We start from the raw sequence: 20,153 nt of genomic DNA, 5'->3' as shown, positions 1-20,153 counted from the left end.
TGACCACACTCCAGAGAGGCCTTACCAAACCAGCCCATCTGAACCACACGTCTCTTCTCCCCGTTGACTCTGCTGTTCTGGTACCCTGATCAGTTCCTTAAGAGCACTTACAAAGTTTGTGCTTGTCGGGGTGCCCGGGTGGCTCAGTTGGTTAAGCATCCCGCTCTTGATTTCGGCTCAGGTCATGGTCTCAGGGCTGTGAGATCTGGGCCCTACTTCCAGCTCCGGGCTCAGCAGGGAGCCTGCTTGAGATTCTCTCTCTTCCTCTGCCCCCTCCCCACGCACGTGTGCACACTCTCTCTCTTAAAAAAAGAAAACCTTTACAAAAACACAAAGTTTGTGGTTGTAAATTCATTTTTTGGTGCTTGTTTTTTTTTTTAAGATTTTATTTATTTATTTGACAGAGATAGCCAGTGAGAGAGGGAACACAAGCAGGGGTAGTGGGAGAGGAAGAAGCAGGCTCATAGCGGAGGAGCCTGATGTGGGGCTCGATCCCATAACGCCGGGATCACGCCCTGAGCCGAAGGCAGACGCTTAACCGCTGAGCCACCCAGGCGCCCCTGGTGTTTGTTTTATTTAATTTTACTTTTATTTTTTAAAATGTTTGTCATCTCTACTCCCAACATGGGGCTTGAACTCAGGACCCTGAAATCAAGAGTCACACGCTCTTCCAACTGAGCCAGCCAGGAGCCCCTTGGTGCTTGTTTATTGTCTGTGTCCCCATGCTGTAAATCCCACAGAAGGGCAAAGGCCCTGTCTGTTTTGCTCACCATTGTATCCTTGGGACCTGGCACAGAGTAGATGTTTAATAAATACTGGCCAATGAGCAAATGGTGGCCAGTGTTATGGTAACAGTGATGCTGTCAGAGCCCTTCCAGAGAATCTCACCACACTGTCGCAGTGCTCCCCACCCCCTTTCTTCAGGCTCCAGTCCTTACCATAAACCCACCTCCTTCCTAGATTCATCTAGAACTAACTTCAGTAAAGTACAAAGGAAAAGGGACCCTATCACCAAAATCCCTATTCAGGTTGATGACAGCATGAATGAACTGGAAACTTATCAGGAAAAGTGGATGAGAGAGGGGGGATGCCAGAAGAGGGGGCAGAGAGACAGCACGTCTGGGGGCGGGACTCTGTGTGGGGACAGGGGCAGCCAGCTGGGTGTGCCCCTTTTCTTTTCTCTGTCTCCCTTAGATAAGACCAGCAGTTCTGTCCTCCTCTCTCCCCGTCTCCACAGCCTCTCACTTTGTAAGCATGTCCAGCCAGGAGAGCATACAAGCCCAGGAGCTTTGGTCAAGGATCTCTAAGTCCCAAAGGGACTTAGCAAAGTCCATCCTGATTGGGGCTCCAGGAGGTAAGGAAAGGGGAAGCCACTGAATAGAGTGGGGAGTGAGGGTGGAAATCAGGAGTGGGGGTGGAGATACAAATAACCGACATCTGCTGCTAGCTGAGAGGGCCTTGGCGGGGCGGGGGGGGGGATCTCTGTTCACTGGAGTCTCCTCTGTGTTCAGTTTTGGGCCCTTGTCCGAGCCTCTTTCCCAGCCTCTGTAGGCAGGGGTCCTGCAGCATGGGAGCCACGGGGCACTCCCGTGTTGCCTGGACTTTGGCCCCTGGTGGTGACACTTTAACCAGCATGCCCAACTCCTCCCTTGGCCCGCGTGCCTCTGACAACCCGACAGCGTGGAGCAGACCCCCAGAGACAGGCAGGCGCTCAGGGGCATGGAGGGTACGGCTGGGAGTGGGGCTCCTCTGGGCTGGGATGGGTCAAGCTATAGAGACCCTAGGACCGGAGCAGCATTGAAGGGACTGGGGAAACTCAGAGGAGGGCGTTGGGAAGCCAGCCCATGGGAAAGGAGAGAACAGGGAGCTTAGGAAAGGGGACTGGGTGATTCCAGATCATGAGCAGTCACTGTGGACTAGATATGGTGAACGGCTGAGGCTGAGGGAAGTCAGCAGCTGCAGGGCAGGAAGTCGGGGTTCTAAAGGCTCAGAGAGCTGGAAGGTCAAGAACTGGAGCCTAGAGTCAGCCAGGCCTGGATGCGAATTCCATCTCTAGGATAGCATCTGTGTAGTGCCCAGCTTCTAAGAAGGGCTCAGTGAAACCTGACGAGGACACAGAGGGGACATGGGGTGCACTGAGGTGAAGGGTGGGGGGTTGCGGCAGCTGCCCACGCAGCCCTCTTCCACTGCAGGGCCGGCGGGGTACCTGAGGCGGGCTAGCGTGGCCCAGCTGACCCACGAGCTGGGCACGGCCTTCTTCCAGCGGCAGCAGCTGTCGGCTGCTATGGCAGACAGCTTCCTGGAGCACCTGTGCCTCCTGGACATCGACTCGGAGCCCGTGGCCGCCCGCAGTACCAGCATCATTGCCACCATCGGTGAGCGTCCCCCCACCCCAGCTTCACAGGACCCCTTGAGTGTTTCTCCAGATGCTTCCCCACCTGCTGTCTCCTCTGAGACCTCTCCATGTTTGACAGAGTCATCCATTCAAACAAATACTTGTTGAGCATTTGGTAGCCAAGGTTTTGGGCCCCGGGAGTCAATCGGTGACATAAATGAAGATCCCCGCCCTAGGGGGGCTGACCATCTAGCTGGGCGAGACAATAAATACTAAACATACTAACTTAAAAATAAATAGATTATTTAGTATGTGAGAAAGTGGTAGGAACTATGGAAACAAGGAACACAGAGCATAGTAAGGGGTGTTGGGGGCTCAAGGGCAGGAGGCAGGCTGCAGGCTGCAGTCCGAGGTGGAGATTGGGGAGCCATTGTTCACAAAATTACATCTGAGCAAAGGTGTGAAGGAGATGAGAGGAAGCTGTGCTCATGGGGGCGGGGGGCGGCAGAGTTCCAGGCAAGGGAGCAGCCAGTGCAAAGGCCCCCCAGTCAAGGAGGCTGGAATGGTTAGAAACCATCAGGAAGGAAGAGTAGCAAAATGAAGACATTGTAGGGGAGGAGGAGATCATGTAGGGCTTAGGGGCCATTCTTAGAGTTCGAGTTCAGTTTTCCTCCGAGAGAAGTGGGAGAGGGCTGCAGAGTGCCAGGGGGAGGATGACTCGCTCTTCCTTATGCTGCAACGGACCGCCGGCTGTACTGAAGAGGTTGGGGGTGGCCGTGGGGGCAAGAGCAGAAGCCGCTCCTGCGACATTTCTGGCTCACACCAGGTGGGGGCAGTGGTGGTGGTCAGAAGAGATCAGCTCCTGAGTGCATTTGGAAGATGGAGTCGACAGGATTTCCAGATGGGCTGGACATGGGGAGGGGCTGAGGGTGAAAAAGGAGTCATAGAGGAGTCCAAGGCTTTTGGCGTGAGGCACTAGAAGGATGCATTATCAACTGAGCAGCAAAGACCTTACAGAGGTTTTGCAGGGAGGAGATCAGGAGTTGGGCGTCGTGCATGCTGAGTTCAGATGCGCAGAGGCAATCAGATACACAAGTCTGGGTTTGGGGCAGAGGTCTGAATTGGAGATACAAATGTGGGAGTCGTCAGCATGTAGACGGTGTTTAAAGCCAAGAGACTCGGTGAGACCACCAAGGGAGTGAAGGGAAAATGACAGAGAAGAGAATGAGGCATCTATTGTCAAGGGGAGGAAGCAAGGGCTGAGAAGCAGCGGCCAGTGGGGTGGGAGGGGACAGGAGAGGCGGCATGTCCTGGCGGCCACGTGAGGAAGGTGCGTCAAGGACGCGGGCCCAACGCTGCTGACTGACCAGCGGGATGAGCACAATTTAGCAACGACACGGAGGCTCTTGGCGACCCTGGCTGGAAGAGATGCAGTAGAGAGGCGGGGCCGGAGTGAGAGCTAGGGAGAAGAGGGGCAGGAAGGAGAACCAGAGGCAGAGAGCAGACAGCCCTCGCAATGGGTGCTGCTGCAAAGGAGAGCAAAGAAGCAGGACTGTAGCTGGAGGGGCGCTGGGGCTTAGAGAATTTCTTTGATGATGAAAGAGAGCAGCAGGGCTACGTGCTGATACGCACCAACAGAAAGGAACACATTGATGTCACAGGGGGCTGAATCTGTCTTGGAGCAGCTGACGAAGGGGCCTCGTGCCCATGTGCAAACTGGCTTTGGGAAGGGGCTCTCAGTTACGCAGCTGCCTGGCCAGCAAAGCAGGGGTGGGGGGAGATCGCCTCTCCTCTGTCGGTATGAGGCCTCTCAGCTCTAAGGGCCCAGACGGACCCCAAATGACCTCACCTGGCACGTTATCTCCTGCCGTACCCCCTCATGCACCAGGGAACCCCCACTCTGCAGCAGTTACATCACTGCCAACACAGTTGCCTCAAGCCTAGCTCAGGACGCTGCCCTCCAAGACCCCCACGGTGCCCCCCCCCAAGGAAGCAGGTGTTGGCTGACCTGTGAGCAGAGAGGTTGCGTCAGGGAATAAAGGTCAGGCGGCTGGGCTGCTGTGGCGTGGGGCGGCTCTGCGGGTGGCGATGGGTTTGGGAAGAAGGTTGTCTGAGTGGAATCTCTGCTTCAGGGCCGGCCTCTCACTCGGTAGAGAGCCTCAAGGAGATGATCAAAGCCGGGATGAACATTGCGCGCCTCAACTTCTCGCACGGCTCCCACGAGGTTTGGGGCAGGGCCAAGGGGAGGGGGCGGAGCTAAAGCTTGCCGGGGGTGGGGGTAGGGGTAGGCTGGCTACCTTCCCCTGAAATCGCTGCCGCTCGTCCCCAGTACCACGCTCAGTCCATCGCCAACATCCGGGAGGCGGTGGAGAGCTTTGCAACTTCTCCCCTCGGCTACCGACCCGTGGCCATCGCCCTGGACACCAAGGGACCGGAGATACGCACCGGAGTCCTGCAGGGGGTGAGAGGCGGGCCTCGCGCCGCGGGCTTCCCCAGGCGCCCCCCCCCCCCCCCGGGCCCCGGCAGTGCGAGGGGCGGGGCCGAGGCCGCGGGGGCGGGGCCCGGGAGGGTGTGGCACGAGGCGGGTCTCAAGGCCACTCTGGCCCCGCCCCTAGGGCCCGGAGGCCGAGGTGGAGCTAATGAAGGGCTCCCGGGTGCTGGTGACCGTGGACCCAGCGTTCCGGACAAGGGGGGACGCGAACACCGTGTGGGTGGACTACCCCAATATCGTGAAGGTCGTGCCGGTGGGGGGCCGCATCTACATAGACGACGGGCTCATCTCCCTCCAGGTCAAGAAAATCGGTGCGGATGAGCCGCCGCCCCAGCGGAGCGGGAAGGCAGGGTTCACTCCCTTCCCTTGGCCCCCTCGCCCCGTAGACCCGCCGCCCCCACCCCTGGCCAGCGCCCTTCCTCACCCGCCCCGGGAGCCCCCGGTGTCCAGACTTGTGGGCCCCACCCAGGCTGGGGCTGGACTGCTGGGTTCGCCTCTTCTTGCGGGCCCACGGTGCCTGTTCGGTGCGCAGGCCTGGCCAAGGGTGGACAGACACTAGGACATGGGTTGCTCACTCCTGGAGGCCCAAGACCCGAGCTCGCTCTCCGTGACTATGCCCCCTGCTCACCCCTGACCTGCGCTGGCTCTTTCCGTGCCTGTAGGCCTGGAGGGGCTGGAGACCCAAGTGGAGAACGGAGGCCTCCTGGGCAGCCGGAAGGGCGTGAACTTGCCAGGCGCCGAGGTGGACTTGCCCGGGCTGTCTGAGCAAGACGTCCTGGACTTGCGCTTCGGGGTGCAGCATAACGTGGACATCGTCTTTGCCTCCTTCGTGCGGAAAGCCAGTGATGTGGCTACCATCCGAGCTGCTCTGGGGCCTGAAGGACGCAACATCAAGATCATTAGCAAAATCGAGAACCACGAAGGCGTGAAGAAGTGAGGCTTGGTTTTTGTCCCCATCAGGCCCTAGCCGTCCCCATCACCCTCCTCTTCTCCAGCCTGCTTCTCCCTGGAATCTCCTGGCTCTTCCCCAGCCCTGACTCCCCCAAACGCCCAGGTTTGATGAAATCCTGGAGGTGAGCGATGGCATCATGGTGGCACGGGGCGACCTGGGCATCGAGATCCCAGCCGAGAAGGTTTTCCTGGCCCAGAAGATGATGATCGGACGTTGCAACTTGGCGGGCAAGCCCGTCGTCTGCGCCACACAGGTCTGGAGTGAGCCCTCGGGCCCCCGGCATTCTCCGGGTTTTGGGGACACCTGAGGGTGGATACCCACACCTTAGGTCTGTAGCACATTTTGCTCAAACAATGAAGTTGGGAAGAGATTCTGTGAGCCCCATTTTCAGATGAGGAAACCGAGTCGTCAGAATCACATAGTTTATGACTGTGACCCTGGCTTTCGGGGCCCTCTGAGAGTGACAGAGAAGTAGCTCGGGCAGGGTTCCCAGTCAGAGTGGGAGTCTGACAGCCCTGACGGCCCGATGTCTGATGTCCCCCAGATGCTGGAGAGCATGATCGCGAAGCCGCGGCCGACCCGGGCAGAGACGAGTGACGTAGCCAATGCCGTGCTGGACGGAGCCGACTGCATCATGCTGTCGGGCGAGACCGCCAAGGGCCGATTTCCCGTGGAGGCGGTGAAGATGCAGCACGCGGTAGGAGCTCCGAACGCCAGAACAAGAGCCCCTTCCCGGCTGCGGTGCCCCCGCCCCCGCCTGACCTCCCAGTGCTTGCAGATCGCCCGGGAGGCGGAGGCTGCGGTGTACCACCGGCAGCTGTTTGAGGAACTGCGCCGGGCAGCGCCCCTGAGCCGCGATCCCACTGAGGTCACTGCCATAGGCGCGGTAGAGGCCGCCTTCAAGTGCTGTGCTGCCGCCATCATCGTGCTGACCACAACTGGCCGGTGAGGGGACACTGGCCACGGCAGGACGGAGCTTTGGGCCGGGGCAGGCTGGGATGGGCCCCAGGCTGGCCAGTGAGGGGACACTGGCCACGGCAGGACGGAGCTTTGGGCCGGGGTAGGCTGGGATGGGCCCCAGGCTGGCCAGTGAGGGGACACTGGCCATGGCAGGACGGAGCTTTGGGCCGGGGCAGGCTGGGATGGGCCCCAGGCTGGCCGGTGAGGGGACACTGGCCACGGCAGGACGGAGCTTTGGGCTGGGGTAGGCTGGGATGGGCCCCAGGCTGGCCGGTGAGGGGACACTGGCCACGGCAGGACAGAGCTTTGGGCTGGGGTAGGCTGGGATGGGCCCCAGACTGGCCGGTGAGGGGACACTGGCCACGGCAGGATGGAGCTTTGGGCCGGGGCAGGCTGGGATGGGCGCCAGGCTTGAGTTTTGTCTTGACGTCAGAGATGAAGAGTATCGTTCTGTGGCAAGAGGAGAGGTGGCTGGAGGCCAGGAAAGATGGACCTTGGAGCTGTGAGCTCCAGGGGCTTGGAAGAGAAGGTGATATCACTGGGCACGTAGGCTTCCAGGACACTTTAGGGCCCCTGCTTTTAACCCACAAAGCCTTACCATGCTGAGGTGTTGCAGAAGGGCCCAGAAGGCCTTAGTTCTAAGTCTTTGCTCTGAAATCAGCTATGATGCCTCGGGTAAGTCACCCAGGCCCTATTGACCTCCGTTTTCTTGTGGGGTTGTGAGGACTAACAAGAGACACTTGTGAGTTAAGTACTACATGTAGGTACGTTCCCAGGAGGGTTTTATGCCTCTGAAGAAGTTTCTTATTATCTGCTTTGATCTACGCTTCCTCATCTCTGATCTTCTTTGTGTCACAAGAGGGGCAGGCATTCTTATGCCCATTTTACAGGTGAGAAACACAAGGCCCAGAGAAATATGATGACTCACCCAGGGCCACACAGCTTGTTTGTGACACCTGGGACCAGAATCCAAACCCTCGTTTCCTGGTTCAACACTCTGTCACTATTCTGAGACCTTCTCCATCTCCTTCAGCTCAGCACAGCTGCTGTCTCGGTACCGACCTCGGGCAGCAGTCATTGCTGTCACCCGTTCTGCCCAGGCTGCTCGGCAGGCCCACCTGTGCCGAGGGGTCTTCCCCTTGCTCTACAGTGAACCTCCAGAGGCCATCTGGGCAGACGACGTGGATCGCCGGGTCCAATTTGGCATTGAAAGTGGTGAGCTGCCTACGTTTCCTCCCATCCGGCCCTGGGTCTGCGCCATCAGTCCCCCGACCTTAACTTCCACACCCACTCAGAGGGCCTTGCCTCTCTCCTCTGGTCCCAGAGTTTCTCTGAGAGGTTTACTAAGACACAGGGATATTTTGGCCTCCAGGGGCGGGGGGACATGCTGAGGAGGAGGGCAGTGGGAGCGAGGTCTGCCCAGCTACTGCCCACACCAGGTGGCCAGAGCTGGGTGGGACGTAAGGAGTAAGAGGTGAGAGTCCAAGAGGGACCCAGCCCCGCCCCCCAGCTGGAACTAAAATCTGATTGACTGTGATCACACCCCACCCCTTCCTTTCAGCATGGCAGCACAGGCGGACAGCCACCCTGGACGCACCTGCAGCTCCAACAGACTGCCGCGGTCGCGCTCCTCGTGGCGCCGCCTGTGGCGCACCGTGCAGTTCGCCTCAGGCCCCTCCAGCTGCCCTGGAGGAGATGGAGGGTAGTGGCTGGTTCTCGTGACAGGGCTGGCCTGTGTCCTTCAATGGCTGACTGTCATCTTCTCCCCGCACCCCTGCCAGGAAAGCTCCGTGGCTTCCTTCGCGTGGGGGACCTGGTGATCGTGGTGACAGGCTGGCGACCTGGCTCTGGCTACACCAACATCATGCGAGTGCTGAGCGTCTCCTGAGACACCACGCCCTGCTGACCCAGCCCGACCCGGACCCCACTCCCTCCACCCCACCATCCCCATATGGTCCCACAGCTGTCTTCTCTGTTCCGGGCCCTCCAGGCTGAGGCCACATCTGCTGTCTAGCCCCGTTCCAGGGCGCCTCTTCCCCTCTCCCTTTCACGAAGGCCCCGAAGGTCTGTATCCAGCTAAGCACTGGCCATCTGGCAGCACCAATCCTATGTCCCCTGTGCCCAGTGCTCTCAGCTGGGCCCTAAGACGCTCTGAGCCCCTAATCCTAGCTTAGCTGGTTAATTCGATTCCCCTGGGCTTCCCGTACCTGGGGGGTGGGGGGCGGGGGAACAGGGCAGTCTCCACAAAATCACTACCCGTGCAGTCTGATACTCTCTGGTGGCCCTCGTGATGATCTGGGCATCTCCAGGGGAGAACGCCACCTCTTCCTTCGTTGTGAGGGACAGTGACATCAAAGCACCACTCTTTTGGAGAATCGAGGCGGGATGAGCACCGGGGAGCCCTGAGAGCTGGGGGGCTCCTGTTGTCACTGTCTTCACAACCTCTGCTGGGTTGGCAGGCCTCTCCCTGGCTGCTCTCATGCCCACCCATCCCTTGCTGGGTCAGAGGCCCAGCTGCCTCCTCCTGCACCCAGAAACTCCTTCTTGCCCGTGTGTTCCCCCACACAAACCAGGAGCCAAAACGAGTAGCTCTGTTTTCCTTTTAAACCCAGGTGTCTGGGAGCAGTTATAAAACCCCAGGACACTTAACTCAAGAAGAAGGATTTAGGATCCTGGCCCCACATTCTCTGATACTGTAGAGCGGTCATGGGGACAGAGCGGGGCGAGGGATTTCTCCCATCCCCGAGAAGGCAGAGGTAGTGGCGAGCCTGCCCTTCCCCAGGCTTGGATACCTCGGGTCCTCCCCTTACTCTTGCAGCAGCAGTAACCTCGGGCGGAGCAAAACCCCTAAAAGTAGCAAGAGTCCTCCTCCCCGCTTGGGTAGCCCTTCCCGCCGCACCCTAGGCAGGGAGAGGGCTCAGTATTGCTGCCTGCTGATGGAGCGGAGCGAAGACCACAGGAGCTGGCATGGAGGGCCCTGGTCCTTCCTCTCTCCGTACTAGGAGAGGTGGGGAGGGGAGGATAAAGGAACGGCTGAATAAAATCAATTAATAATAAAACTAGCAAATGAATAAATACAATTATTACGTGATTGAATAATAAGAATAAACGAGGGAGGGAGGGAGGAAAGAAAGTGCCATCTAAGGATCAGCCACTTGCCCCTACTTGGGGGGATCCAGGCTGGCACATTACATGAGGTGCCAACCATCCTTTAGCGTCAAGGGGCCCACCAGCAGGGCAGGGGCATGGGGAGGAGGTGGCCCCAGTCTACAAAAAGACAGTTCTAGCACAGGGACAGAGAGTGCAGGGGACTTGACAGGAGACGTGTTCCTGCTGGTGGGGGCAGAGGGGCGGGCCCACACTGGGAAGCCAGGACATCTGTTGATGGCAGCGGAGGCACAGGGGATCGGCAGTGCCCGCTGTGCTAGGGAGACAGAGGACGAACGCAGCAGGCAGCACCTGGCAGGGTCACGGGCCGGGAAACAGACATCTAGTTGCTTGGCAGTGATGGCGGTGGCAAGGACTTGTGCTTGGTGAGACGGGGGCCTGGGCCTGAGCCTGCGCCTGGCAGGATCATGCCAGGGGAACACCCCTCTCGGAGGCCTTGGAATCACTTCTACTTGGCAGTGAAGACATACAGCGCCTGGCACAGTGTCTTGAACATGGTAGGCGCTCAGACATTTGGAGGATGGGTGAATGGATTAGGAGGATGTCAGACAGGCTGCAGGGTGCCTGAGCTGAGGACAGAAACCGTCCCCTTGGTAGTAAAGGGAGATATTCCCACAGGGCCGTGTTTCAGGTCTCCTTGGCCTCCCCAAGAGGCGTCTGCCCTCGGGCACACACTGCTGCATCCAAGAGCTTACCCAAAAGTTTCACATGTTGGCAGAGAGCTGGGGGCCCCGAGGGGCAGCTGGCTCGGGCACTGAGGGCCTGGGGGGCTGGGCTGTCCCTGGAAGCTTGGCCAAGAGCCCTGAGGAGGACAGGCGTTCACTTCCTGAGCCCTTACGCCCGGGAGAGCCATCCCCGGCGGCCCGTTGAGGCAGAGAGGGTTGGGAGGCCGAGAGTGGGCGGCCCCGAAGTCCTAGTCGCCGTCCACCTCCTCCTGGGGGGGGGCCCAGCAAGGACACCTGGGAGCGCCCAGCCCGGGACAGGCTGGCGTGGAGGGTTCGGGCAGGCGGGACGGGCAGGCGGGAGGTAGATGCCCATGGACCGCGGGCCAGCAGAGGGCCAGCTCGGACAGGCACTAGCGGGGAGGCTGGGGAGCCTGCTGAGCGTCGAGCAGAGCGAGCCAGGAGGGTGGCTGGAGAGTCAGGGGAGAGGGGCAGCGGGCCCCGCTGGTGAGTCAGGGCCATGGCCACACTGGACGTCACGGCGGCCGCCTGCAGAGGCGCGCGCACCAGTGGCTCCCACAGCACCGGCTTTCCGCTGAGCCGAGCGCCTGTGCCTGGGGCTGGGCCCCGAACACCCCGGGCCATGTCCCTGTCATGCTGCACCAAGTGCTGCTCCATGGTGCCCCCACTGCTGCCCGGACTTGGCTCAGAGCGTTTCCGCTGCAGTACAGAATTCTTCTTGCCTAGAAATGGTCCCAGTGGGGAGAGAATGAGGATATGGAAGGAGTCCAAGGGGAAGGCTGGGTATCAGAGAGCAGGAGGATAGCAAGATGGAGTCAAAAGATGGCAACGGGGTGGGGGATGGGGCTGGAGGTTGGGAGGTGGGGGTTGGAACAAGAGGGTCAGGGATGAGAGCATGTATCAGAGATGGTGTGGGTCAGGGACAGGTACTCGGGACTCTGGGCATGGAGACTCGGGGTGATATGTGCAGGGGCAGGAGACACGGAGTGACAAGGACCGTGAGGCATAGTGTTGATGGTCTTGTGGGGGCATTTGCTGAGAACAGGGTGGGCTGGGGTGTGACACTGGTGCATTAGAGCCTGGGCCCCAGGAGGCGGGGGGGCGCCTTGCTGTGGCGGTGTGTGGGGACACAGCCAGGACCCCAGGGCGCACAGGGCAGACGAGCCTCACCGATGCGTTGCAGCCGATCCATGGCCACGGTCTCAAAGGCCCGGCGCATCATGGGGAACTCCTCCAGCACGGCGTTGAAATGGTCCACACTGAGCGAGTAGAGGCGGCAGTAGGTGTCAGCCCGTACGCTGGCTGTGCGCCGGCCCCGCGTCAGCAGACAGATCTCTGTCCAAGTTGGGAGGAGGCCTTCAGACCCGCCGTCCCCAGAATTCCCTCTCGCCTGCAGCAGCTGACCCAGCCTCCTCAGGCTCCTCCCCACCCCCACCAAGGTCCCTAAACACCCAAAGGGTTGTCTTTCTCCAGACTGCACGATTACAATCCCTCTCACTCTCTCCAAATTAAAGCTGACAAACAGGTGGGTCTCTCTGGCCCCCACGCGCCCAGTTATTCCACTCCATTTAATTCGTACCCACTCCCCTACTCTGGCCCAAGGGGCAGGCCTGGGGCAGTGCCCTCTCTGTACCTTCTCCACCCGCCCCTTGGAATGAAGTCCAAGGGCAACCGAGAAGGAGAAAAAGCAGTGCCAAAGGGCAAAGTCAACAGGACAGGGATGCTGGAGAGTGGCAGGTGGTTTGAGGCTGAGACAGGGCAGAGCCTCAAGAGGCTTTGGGCAGCATTTGGTGGAAAGGCTCCCACTGCCGTAGCCTGACCCCCGAACCGTGCCGCCAGGGCATCCCACCACGGAGCCATCAAACTCAAGCCCCTGGAACAGCAGGGCTTTATTGCTATCTTTCTTTCATCTCCTAGATCCTTGAATTTCACTGCTTAAGGGTTCTACAAGACCCATTGGCCCAGAAATTGTCAAGCTGGCTATGCATCGGACTCTCATAGGAAGCTGTTTAAAACCGCGGAGCCCCAGGGCCCAGGCCCCGAGACTCTGGTTAAGCAGGCCTAGGGAAGGCTGGGACTCTGTGATTCTGCACACAGCCAGGCAGGGACCCTGATCCAGGGGAGCAATTGCCCTCTGGCCTCTGCTCTAGTCCCCCCACCCTCCCTGAGGCCTGCTGACCCCCAAAGTAGGATCCGTCGGTGAGGCGGGTGTCCCGGGCGCCACGTGCCAGCACACTGAGCAGCCCATGCTGGATGAAGTACATCTTCCTGCCCACAGAGCCCTCGCGCACCACCAGGTCCCCCGGCTGGAAGACCTCAAAGCGTAGCTTGGTCAGCACGGCCGTGACGAAGCTGGGGTCGGCGTGGGCAAACAGTGGCATGTGGGCCACCAGGCCCCGGCAGGTGAAGTTAATGATCTCCTGGGCAGGGGAGGGGCCTGTCAGGCAGGCAGTGACCCCTGGCCCAACGTGCCCCCATCAAGCTCATCTGTCTCCAGAGGCCCCACCCCTGGGGTCATGATCTGCCAAAGGATGGGGATGCTTCAGTGGGCCTGGGACCATCCTTAAGCTCCTGCCTTCAGAGCTCTCCCATAAGCCCCTGCAGGACCGTCCCCCCAAAACAGGGATCCTTGCTGCCCCTCACCATGTATACTTAACTCCCATAAGACCTTCCAGAAAGACCCTAGTCCCTAAAAGCCCCCCAGAGGCCTGGCCTCTGATGAGGCCCTCCACAGGCCCTCCTCCCTACAGGTGCACCTACTGACCAGTAGCCCCCACCCCAGATGGGACCCCACGCGCCCAGCCCCACCTCCCGAAGCGGCTCGCTCAGCTCGCCCAGGATGCTGTCCTCGTCGAACATCTTCCCCTGGTAGCGGTGCTCGTAGTAGTCGTGGATGCGCTGCCGGGTGTCAGCCGGCAGCTTGTGGAAGGACATGTACTGCTCCACCTGCTTGTACTGGAGGGCCAGCCGGGGGCCAGCAGGCGGCGGACACAGAGCCAGGTGCAGGGCAGGGGTCGTGGGGGCGGTATGTGGAAGAAAGACCACAGGCATTGGCCAATCCGGAGGCGTGAAACATGGAGACACAAGGAGGTATGGCAGGCCACAGGGAAGTCACACGGCAGTCACAGGAAAACCCAGACGTGGGCAGAGGAAGGGTCCAAGGACAGGGATATAGGTCCAAACAAGGAAACAGTCACACACAGGGGCACGGGACAAACGGACACAGGGCAGGCAAGGACAGAGACCCAATGGGGGCATGCATCAGAATTGGCCTGGAGTGGAGCTACCCAGCCTCTAACACGCTTCCATGCCCACCCCTTCCTTCTCCTGCCCCTGCTGACCTTCTCCTGGTACTGACGCCGGGAGGAGTCCAGGGACTGGATGAGCGCCGTGGCATGGCCGATGAACATGGCATAGCAGGTGGCGCCCACGATCATGCTGAGCATGGTGAGCCAGACGTCGGGCATGCCGACAGGGGCCTGCTGCCCGTAGCCGATGCACAGCATGTGGCTCATGGCCTTGAACAGGGCGTGGGAATACTGGCGCCCCCACGAGTGGTTCTGGAGGGCAGAGGGCATTGCCGAGCTGGGGACAGCCTCCTCGGAGAGGCCTCATTCTCCTCCTGCAATCCCCCCCTTCGGTCCTTCCGCCTGCCCCCCCTCTTCTTCAGACTTGGTTCTGGGGGCCTGGGGGCAGAAGGGGCCTCTCTGCAGCGTGGGGGCCCTCGGTGTCCGCCTTCGTGTCCTTCCCTGCCTGCTCCCCACAACACAAAAGCGCTTCCTCTAGGTAGCCCCCCTCACCTCCCCACTCTGTCAATCATCTCCCGCCTCCTGAGCCCCCAACTCAAGCTGAAGAGCCTCGAGCAGGCCCAGAAGCGCCAGAGCCGTGGGGAGTTCTCACCACCATGCGGTTGATGGAGACCCAGCAGTCAGGAGGGAAGTCCTGCAGCATGGGCACCAGGAACTGCAGGCAGCCGTCCCAGTGGCACAGCAGCAGCATCATCCCGATGAGGTTGCAGATGCGGACCACGGCGCTGGCCAGGTCGTAGGTCATGTGAAAGATCTGAGAAGTCCGAGGAGCGCCTGCTGTGGACAGGACCCCCTCCCCGCCGGTCCTCCTCTATTCCTGGCCCTGCAGATTCTCTCCCTGAGCTTCTCTGTAGCCCCAGCCCCCACGAATTTGTTAAGCCTGGCTGTTGCCGCGTCTAGAGAGCCCTACGGCACACACGCAGAGATACTACAAAGTCGGCTGTGTCACTACGCTCATCTGATAGAGAGGAGATGGAGGCCGGTCATGTGCCCAGAATCACGGTGTCACAGCAGAAACAAAAACATCGACTGCACAGGCTGCCCAGGCTGTGCTGGCGGGAAGAGAGGAAAGAGGGCATTTCACAGTGTACTGTCCCCAAGGCGTGCGTGCAAGGATTCACGCCCACAGCCCCCTGGCCCTCCCGTAGCACTAACAGAGAGCTTACTATGTTGCAGGCACTGTTCTAGGAGCTTTACGGGTATTAATTCCTTTAGTCCTTACAACCTTCTCATATGTAAGTATATTTAACACTTTCATTTTATAGAAGAGGAAACGAAGTCTCATATAGTAAATAGTAAAACGGGGATACGATCACAGGCAACGAGATTGCAGGGCTCACACTCTGAACCACTCAAATCCGCTCCGCTCAAAGCTGAAACGCCAGGCCCTTCCGCAGCCTGCTCCGCTCCCAATTCCTCGGGGCCAGAGGCCAACTAACCTGCAAGTGTTCCTCCACGGCTGTGCTCCACCCTCCTCACCTCCGGGGCGTGGGGGGGGCCCACCCCCTGAACCCTCATCGTGCCCCTGCTTCCGCCCCACCAACTTTGGAGAGAGCCCACCCAGCTGCCTCACCCCATAAAGTCACCAGGAGCCCCACCCATAGCGCTGTCCCAGAGGAGCCTGCGAGACCCCTGCCCACCTCCCCGCCCCACCTCCTCCCACTGGTGGATGTAGCGGATGAGGCGGGAGAGGCGGAGCAGCCGCAGCAGGCTGAGGATCTTGGTGAAGCGCACGATGCGCAGCGCCCGCGCTGTTTTGTAGACCTCGGCGTCCAGTCGTGGCTCCAGCTCCACCACCAGGAAGATGTAATCCACCGGGATGGAGGAGATGAGATCGACCAGGAACCAGGTGCGCAGGTAGCGCGACCGGATGGCGCGCGGTGCCAGCAGGATTTCGGCGCCCTCCTCCACCACGATGCCGGTGCGGAAGTTGAGCACCAGATCCAGCAGGAAGAAAGTGTCCGAGAGGACGTTGAAGACGATCCACGGCGGGGAGTTCTCCTCCTTGAAGAAGGTGATGCCCACGGGCAGCACAATGAGGTTCCCCACCATCAACAGGAGCATGATCAGGTCCCAGTAAAACCTAAGGTGGGGGCAGGACGGGAGCAAGACCACGAGATTGCACCAGCCGCGAGACAAACAGGAGAGAGTCTGATACAGCCAAGGGTGGGGAAGGGAATGGCCATTTACAGCTGATCGGGGTGGAAGGTGGGACCACCATCTGGGAAAATAGTTTGGCGTTATCTAAGTTAAACATTTGCATTCCCGGCAACCCAGCAATCCCACTCTAAGCACATCCACACTCAAGGGAAGCGTGTGCTCCAGGAGATACATACAGGAATGTTTACAGCAGCAGGAGATCTGGAAACAATCCAGAATGTTCATCAGTAGAACAATGTAGATACATAAAATAAATACCATAGATAGACTGTGCCATACTCGCACCCTGGAATCATCTACAGCAGGCCCTGAAATCACCCAGCGCTGCGGCGATCCGCAGCTTGCCTGAATCTCACTAGTCTAGTGCTGAGCCAAAGAAAAAACAAAAGGACACATACTGGATGATTCCACTTGCACAAAGTTCCAAAGCAGGCAAGACTAAACTGCATTATTTAGAGATTCACAGAAAAGTGGTAAACTATTAAAAAAAAAAAAGTAAGGACATGAGTGCCACAAAAATTAGAACAGTAGGTTAGGGAAAGGGCTGTGAGAGCAGTGAGGGTGCTTCCGGGTGCCGGCAAGGTAGTCTCTCTTCACTTAGGTGGTTGTGACATGAGGGTGTGCTTCGTGATTGCATATCCATGGACGTATGTATGTGTGTACGTGCGTGTATGTGCACACACACATGTATTTTGAGTATATATGCAGTATAATATACCAGCATATACTACACCGCTATGTAGGTGTCTACTGCATAGACACCTACTGTACACGTATCTACTGTATACACATCCTCACTCTATACACACGTCTCTTTAATACGTATAATATATACTTAATATCTTATCATGTATATGCTTTATGTCACTACCATTAAATAAATATTTTTAAAGTTAAAAAAAGATCAAGTACCCTGTGCTAACCCCGCAGGGTGGTTGAACACATAGGCGCTGAGACAATGGGTAGACGGTGCTGTGGAAGCACTAGTTGGTTTCATGACTCACCCACCTTTTGTTCGAGATTTCTGAAGAGGTTGCTGCTTCTTCCATCTGCAGCTCTCTGCCCATTCCTGGTCTAGGACTTCATGCCCTCCCCACCCCAACCCTCCTTCCCAACACAGCTGGACCCATGGTTCCTGGTTCTCTGCTGGGATCTATCTGGTCATCTATGTCCCAGGGTGGGGTGGTCTGTTCTGCTTCCCATCTGAACTGAGCTTTACAGGGATGTCCCACCCCCCTCCACAGCCCTTCAGACAGGGCTGCACACAGAGAGGCTCCGCAGGAGATCCCGAGGCTGTGAGGTTTAAAGCTCTGCACCCCTTTCCTTCCCTGATCTTCCTATGCCTGCTGACACTCTGGCTGAGCCCAGGCAAGGGCACAAGCAGGGGAGGGCCACACTGCTGTGCTGGAAGTGTGGAAGAAGAGGTCAGGAGGAAGCTAGGAGAAGCCTTCATTCAGAGATCACTGGACCATCTAGGGCCCCCATTAGCAACGCTGGTTTTATTTCTGTTTTTTTTTTTTTTAAGATTTATTTATGTATTTGAGAGAGAGAGAGCAGCGGGGGGGGGCAGAGAGAGAGGAAGAGGGAGTCTTAAGCAGACTGAGTGCAGAGCCCGATGTGGGGCTCGATCTCATGACTGAGATCACAACCTGAGCCGAAACCAAGAGTTGGACGCTTAACTGACTGGGGGCCACCCAGGTGCCCCAGGTCTGGTGGTTTTAATTCCAGGACACATCGAATCACAGGATCAAACCAGGACCCACCCCCTTCTGAGTCTGACTACAAAATCAATCTTTTCAGCTTCTAAAAGAAACATGGGGATTCCCAAATCCAGGCCTCCAGGAAGCCCCTCAGACTATGTGCTTTCAATCAACAACAACTCCTTTACCCCCTCTTCCTCCGCCTCCTGGCCACTGGAGAAACCCTGTACTGTGAGCTGGGAGAGAGGACGAGAGGAGGGCTCGCCCAGCCATGGAGCATCTTCACAGCCTGACTCACAGGCAGTCACAAGCCTAGCGGGTGATGCAGTAGAGAGGACAGAGAAGAAGCATGATAATAAGGGAGATACATGGCTTCTGGGGTTACATCTGAGGATGAAATGGGGGAGGGGAGGGAGATCACAGGAGGCTAGAACAGGTGCACTGGTGGAGTGGGAATGAGGCAGTAAGGGAGAGGAAGGAACAATGGGAGAAAGGGGAACATTAAGGGAGTGTGTATGGCTGTGGATTCAAAATGATGTCCAGGTCTCCAATTGTGTTTCCAGCCTCCGGATTCACACCTCATCCTTTCTGCTCATTTTCCTCCCCACCTTAGATGCTTTGGACACACTGTTGCCTCATCCAAAAGCTGTCCTTCATTTCCCCCAAGGACAGGGCTGCTCTCCTCCCCTAGCGACCTTGATGTAGAGGTACAGCCTGATGGGGACTGTGAAATAGCCCCACCTCCACCCTCCGTCCCTATGTCTTTCTGATAATCACCTGGGAGGGCGGCCGTGCCCCTGCGTTCTTGCCTCAATCGCTCGGAGTCCCGTCCCTGCCCCGCCGCATCCCGCCTTCAGCACCAGGGACAGCGACAAGAACCGCAGCTGGTCCGCCCCCCCCCCGGCCCCCGCCCCCCAGCCTCCCTATTTTTTCCTGGTTGCCTGCCCTGCTGAACTATGCAGGTGCTGGGCGTGGAAGTGCAAGGGTGGGAGATACGGGAGCTCGGTTTCTCCTTCATGCTGACTCCGAGCCTTGGAACATGACATAATTTCGCAGATCCCCAGCAGACAGGACTGTAGGAGGCAGTGGTCCCTAACTCCAGCAGTCCCTGTGGTCCAGGTGGAGTGCTGGGTTCCCGAAACGGGAAATCCAGGTCTCTGTTGTCTGGTCACCGAGGACCTCCGTCTGGGAATCCCTCGCCCAAGAATTCCCAGGCTAGATTAGGGGAAGTGATTCTGTCGTCCCACCCGAGGACCCCTGGGCCGGAAATGAAGTGTCCGTGGAGGGTTGGGCGGACCCTGCCCCCATGTCGCGGCCCGTGGGGGTGGGATCTGTGTTCCCCTCCCTCCTTGCTGGGCCCCCAGTACCGGAAGTCGCTGTAGGGGTGGATGATCCAGGCCCCCGCTGACTTGACCCTCTCCTGCTCGATTTCCACTGCTTTGTGGCTGCCGAACACGCGAAGGGAGAACTTGTTGACCGTGGGCTGGAGCAGCGTCCCGAGCTGCCTCCGCTTGGGCTCGGGCCCCGAAGCGGGCCCGGGGAGCGGTCCCGAGGCCGCGGTCGCAGGCGGCGGGGCAGCAGGAGGCGCTGCCTCCAGCCCAGGGGTCGCCCGTTCGTCGGCCCCTGTCGTCGGCCGCTGCTCTGCCTCCATGACGCCCGTTGGCTTACAGGCTTGGCGTCGTAGACCCTGCCGCGGCCATCTGGGACCCGACCCCTCCCGGAGTAGGAGCCGGCGCACGCAGCCCGGCGGGCTGGGAGCTGCCGGCGCGCGGGGTGGAGGGGGTGTGTGCGCCAGACTCGCGGGCGGGCGGCCGGCGGGTTGCGCGGCGCCCCCTGGCGGGAGCCGCCTCGGGAGAGGCGGGGCCAACGAAGCCCGCCTCCTGGGAGGACTCCGGCGTGGGCATGGCCTAGCCGGTGGGGGCGCTGCTCCAAGTGCTGGAGGAGGAGGGGGCGGGGAAACGCAGCCAGAGTCGCGGAAGGGGCGTGGCCCAGCGTTTATGGCTTTTAGCCAATGAGCGCTAGGGAGGCGGAGCCGCCTGCGAGTGGCGGGAAAACCGACGCTGGTTGTTTGTAGGTCCCAGAGTCTCTGAAGGGCGAGGAATTGGGGACCAATGGAAGAGTCGGAGAATGGCCATTCTTACGGACTTCCTGCATTTCCCTTTCTTTCTCAGCACTCTCCTAGGCATATTCCTTTCTTCTCATCTCCTCCATACCCCTCCCCCTAGTATTTCATTTCCGAATTCATTGTGCCAATCTTCACCAAGTGACCCTACCCGTCACTGAGTGGACGCTGAGGACACAAAGGTGAATACCCAAGTTCCAGCCACAAAGCCAGTCTCGTCTATGTCCGCACACAGACACAAGAGCTAGAAGCTCCTGAACATCTCAAATTCCTC

General features: G+C 58.9%; 2 protein-coding genes across 3 annotated transcripts; one reads left to right on the top strand and one right to left on the bottom strand.

Annotated features, from left to right (window-relative positions):
* Positions 1-1,217: 1,217 nt before the first annotated feature.
* PKLR (pyruvate kinase L/R) lies at positions 1,218-9,818 on the top strand. 2 transcript variants are annotated; one of them, XM_045784147.2, is made up of 11 exons: positions 1,218-1,354; positions 2,193-2,375; positions 4,468-4,559; positions 4,665-4,796; positions 4,951-5,137; positions 5,489-5,759; positions 5,881-6,031; positions 6,323-6,475; positions 6,557-6,723; positions 7,772-7,953; positions 8,520-9,818. In XM_045784147.2, the coding sequence occupies exons 1-11, from the start codon at positions 1,255-1,257 to the stop codon at positions 8,624-8,626; spliced, it is 1,725 nt and encodes a 574-aa protein (XP_045640103.2). In that variant the 5' UTR covers positions 1,218-1,254; the 3' UTR covers positions 8,627-9,818. The 2 variants fall into 2 exon arrangements, with proteins under 2 accessions (XP_045640103.2, XP_045640104.2); XM_045784148.2 differs by lacking the exon at positions 1,218-1,354 and adding an exon at positions 1,643-1,726.
* On the bottom strand, positions 9,806-19,507 carry HCN3 (hyperpolarization activated cyclic nucleotide gated potassium channel 3). Its single transcript, XM_045784245.2, has 8 exons — positions 19,125-19,507; positions 15,551-15,980; positions 14,490-14,651; positions 13,931-14,149; positions 13,398-13,544; positions 12,769-13,009; positions 11,760-11,924; positions 9,806-11,311 (listed from the first exon to the last, which is right to left on the bottom strand). The coding sequence occupies exons 1-8, from the start codon at positions 19,406-19,408 to the stop codon at positions 10,611-10,613; spliced, it is 2,349 nt and encodes a 782-aa protein (XP_045640201.1). The 5' UTR covers positions 19,409-19,507; the 3' UTR covers positions 9,806-10,610.
* Between the last annotated feature and the right edge of the window lie 646 nt (positions 19,508-20,153).

Source organism: Ursus americanus, chromosome 2 (assembly GCF_024610735.1).
Source record: "Ursus americanus isolate L20-20 chromosome 2, mUrsAme1.1.p, whole genome shotgun sequence".
Classification (NCBI taxonomy): Eukaryota; Metazoa; Chordata; class Mammalia; order Carnivora; family Ursidae; genus Ursus; species Ursus americanus.
Note: the sequence above shows the minus strand (reverse complement) of the source record. Positions and strands in the feature narration are given on the sequence as shown.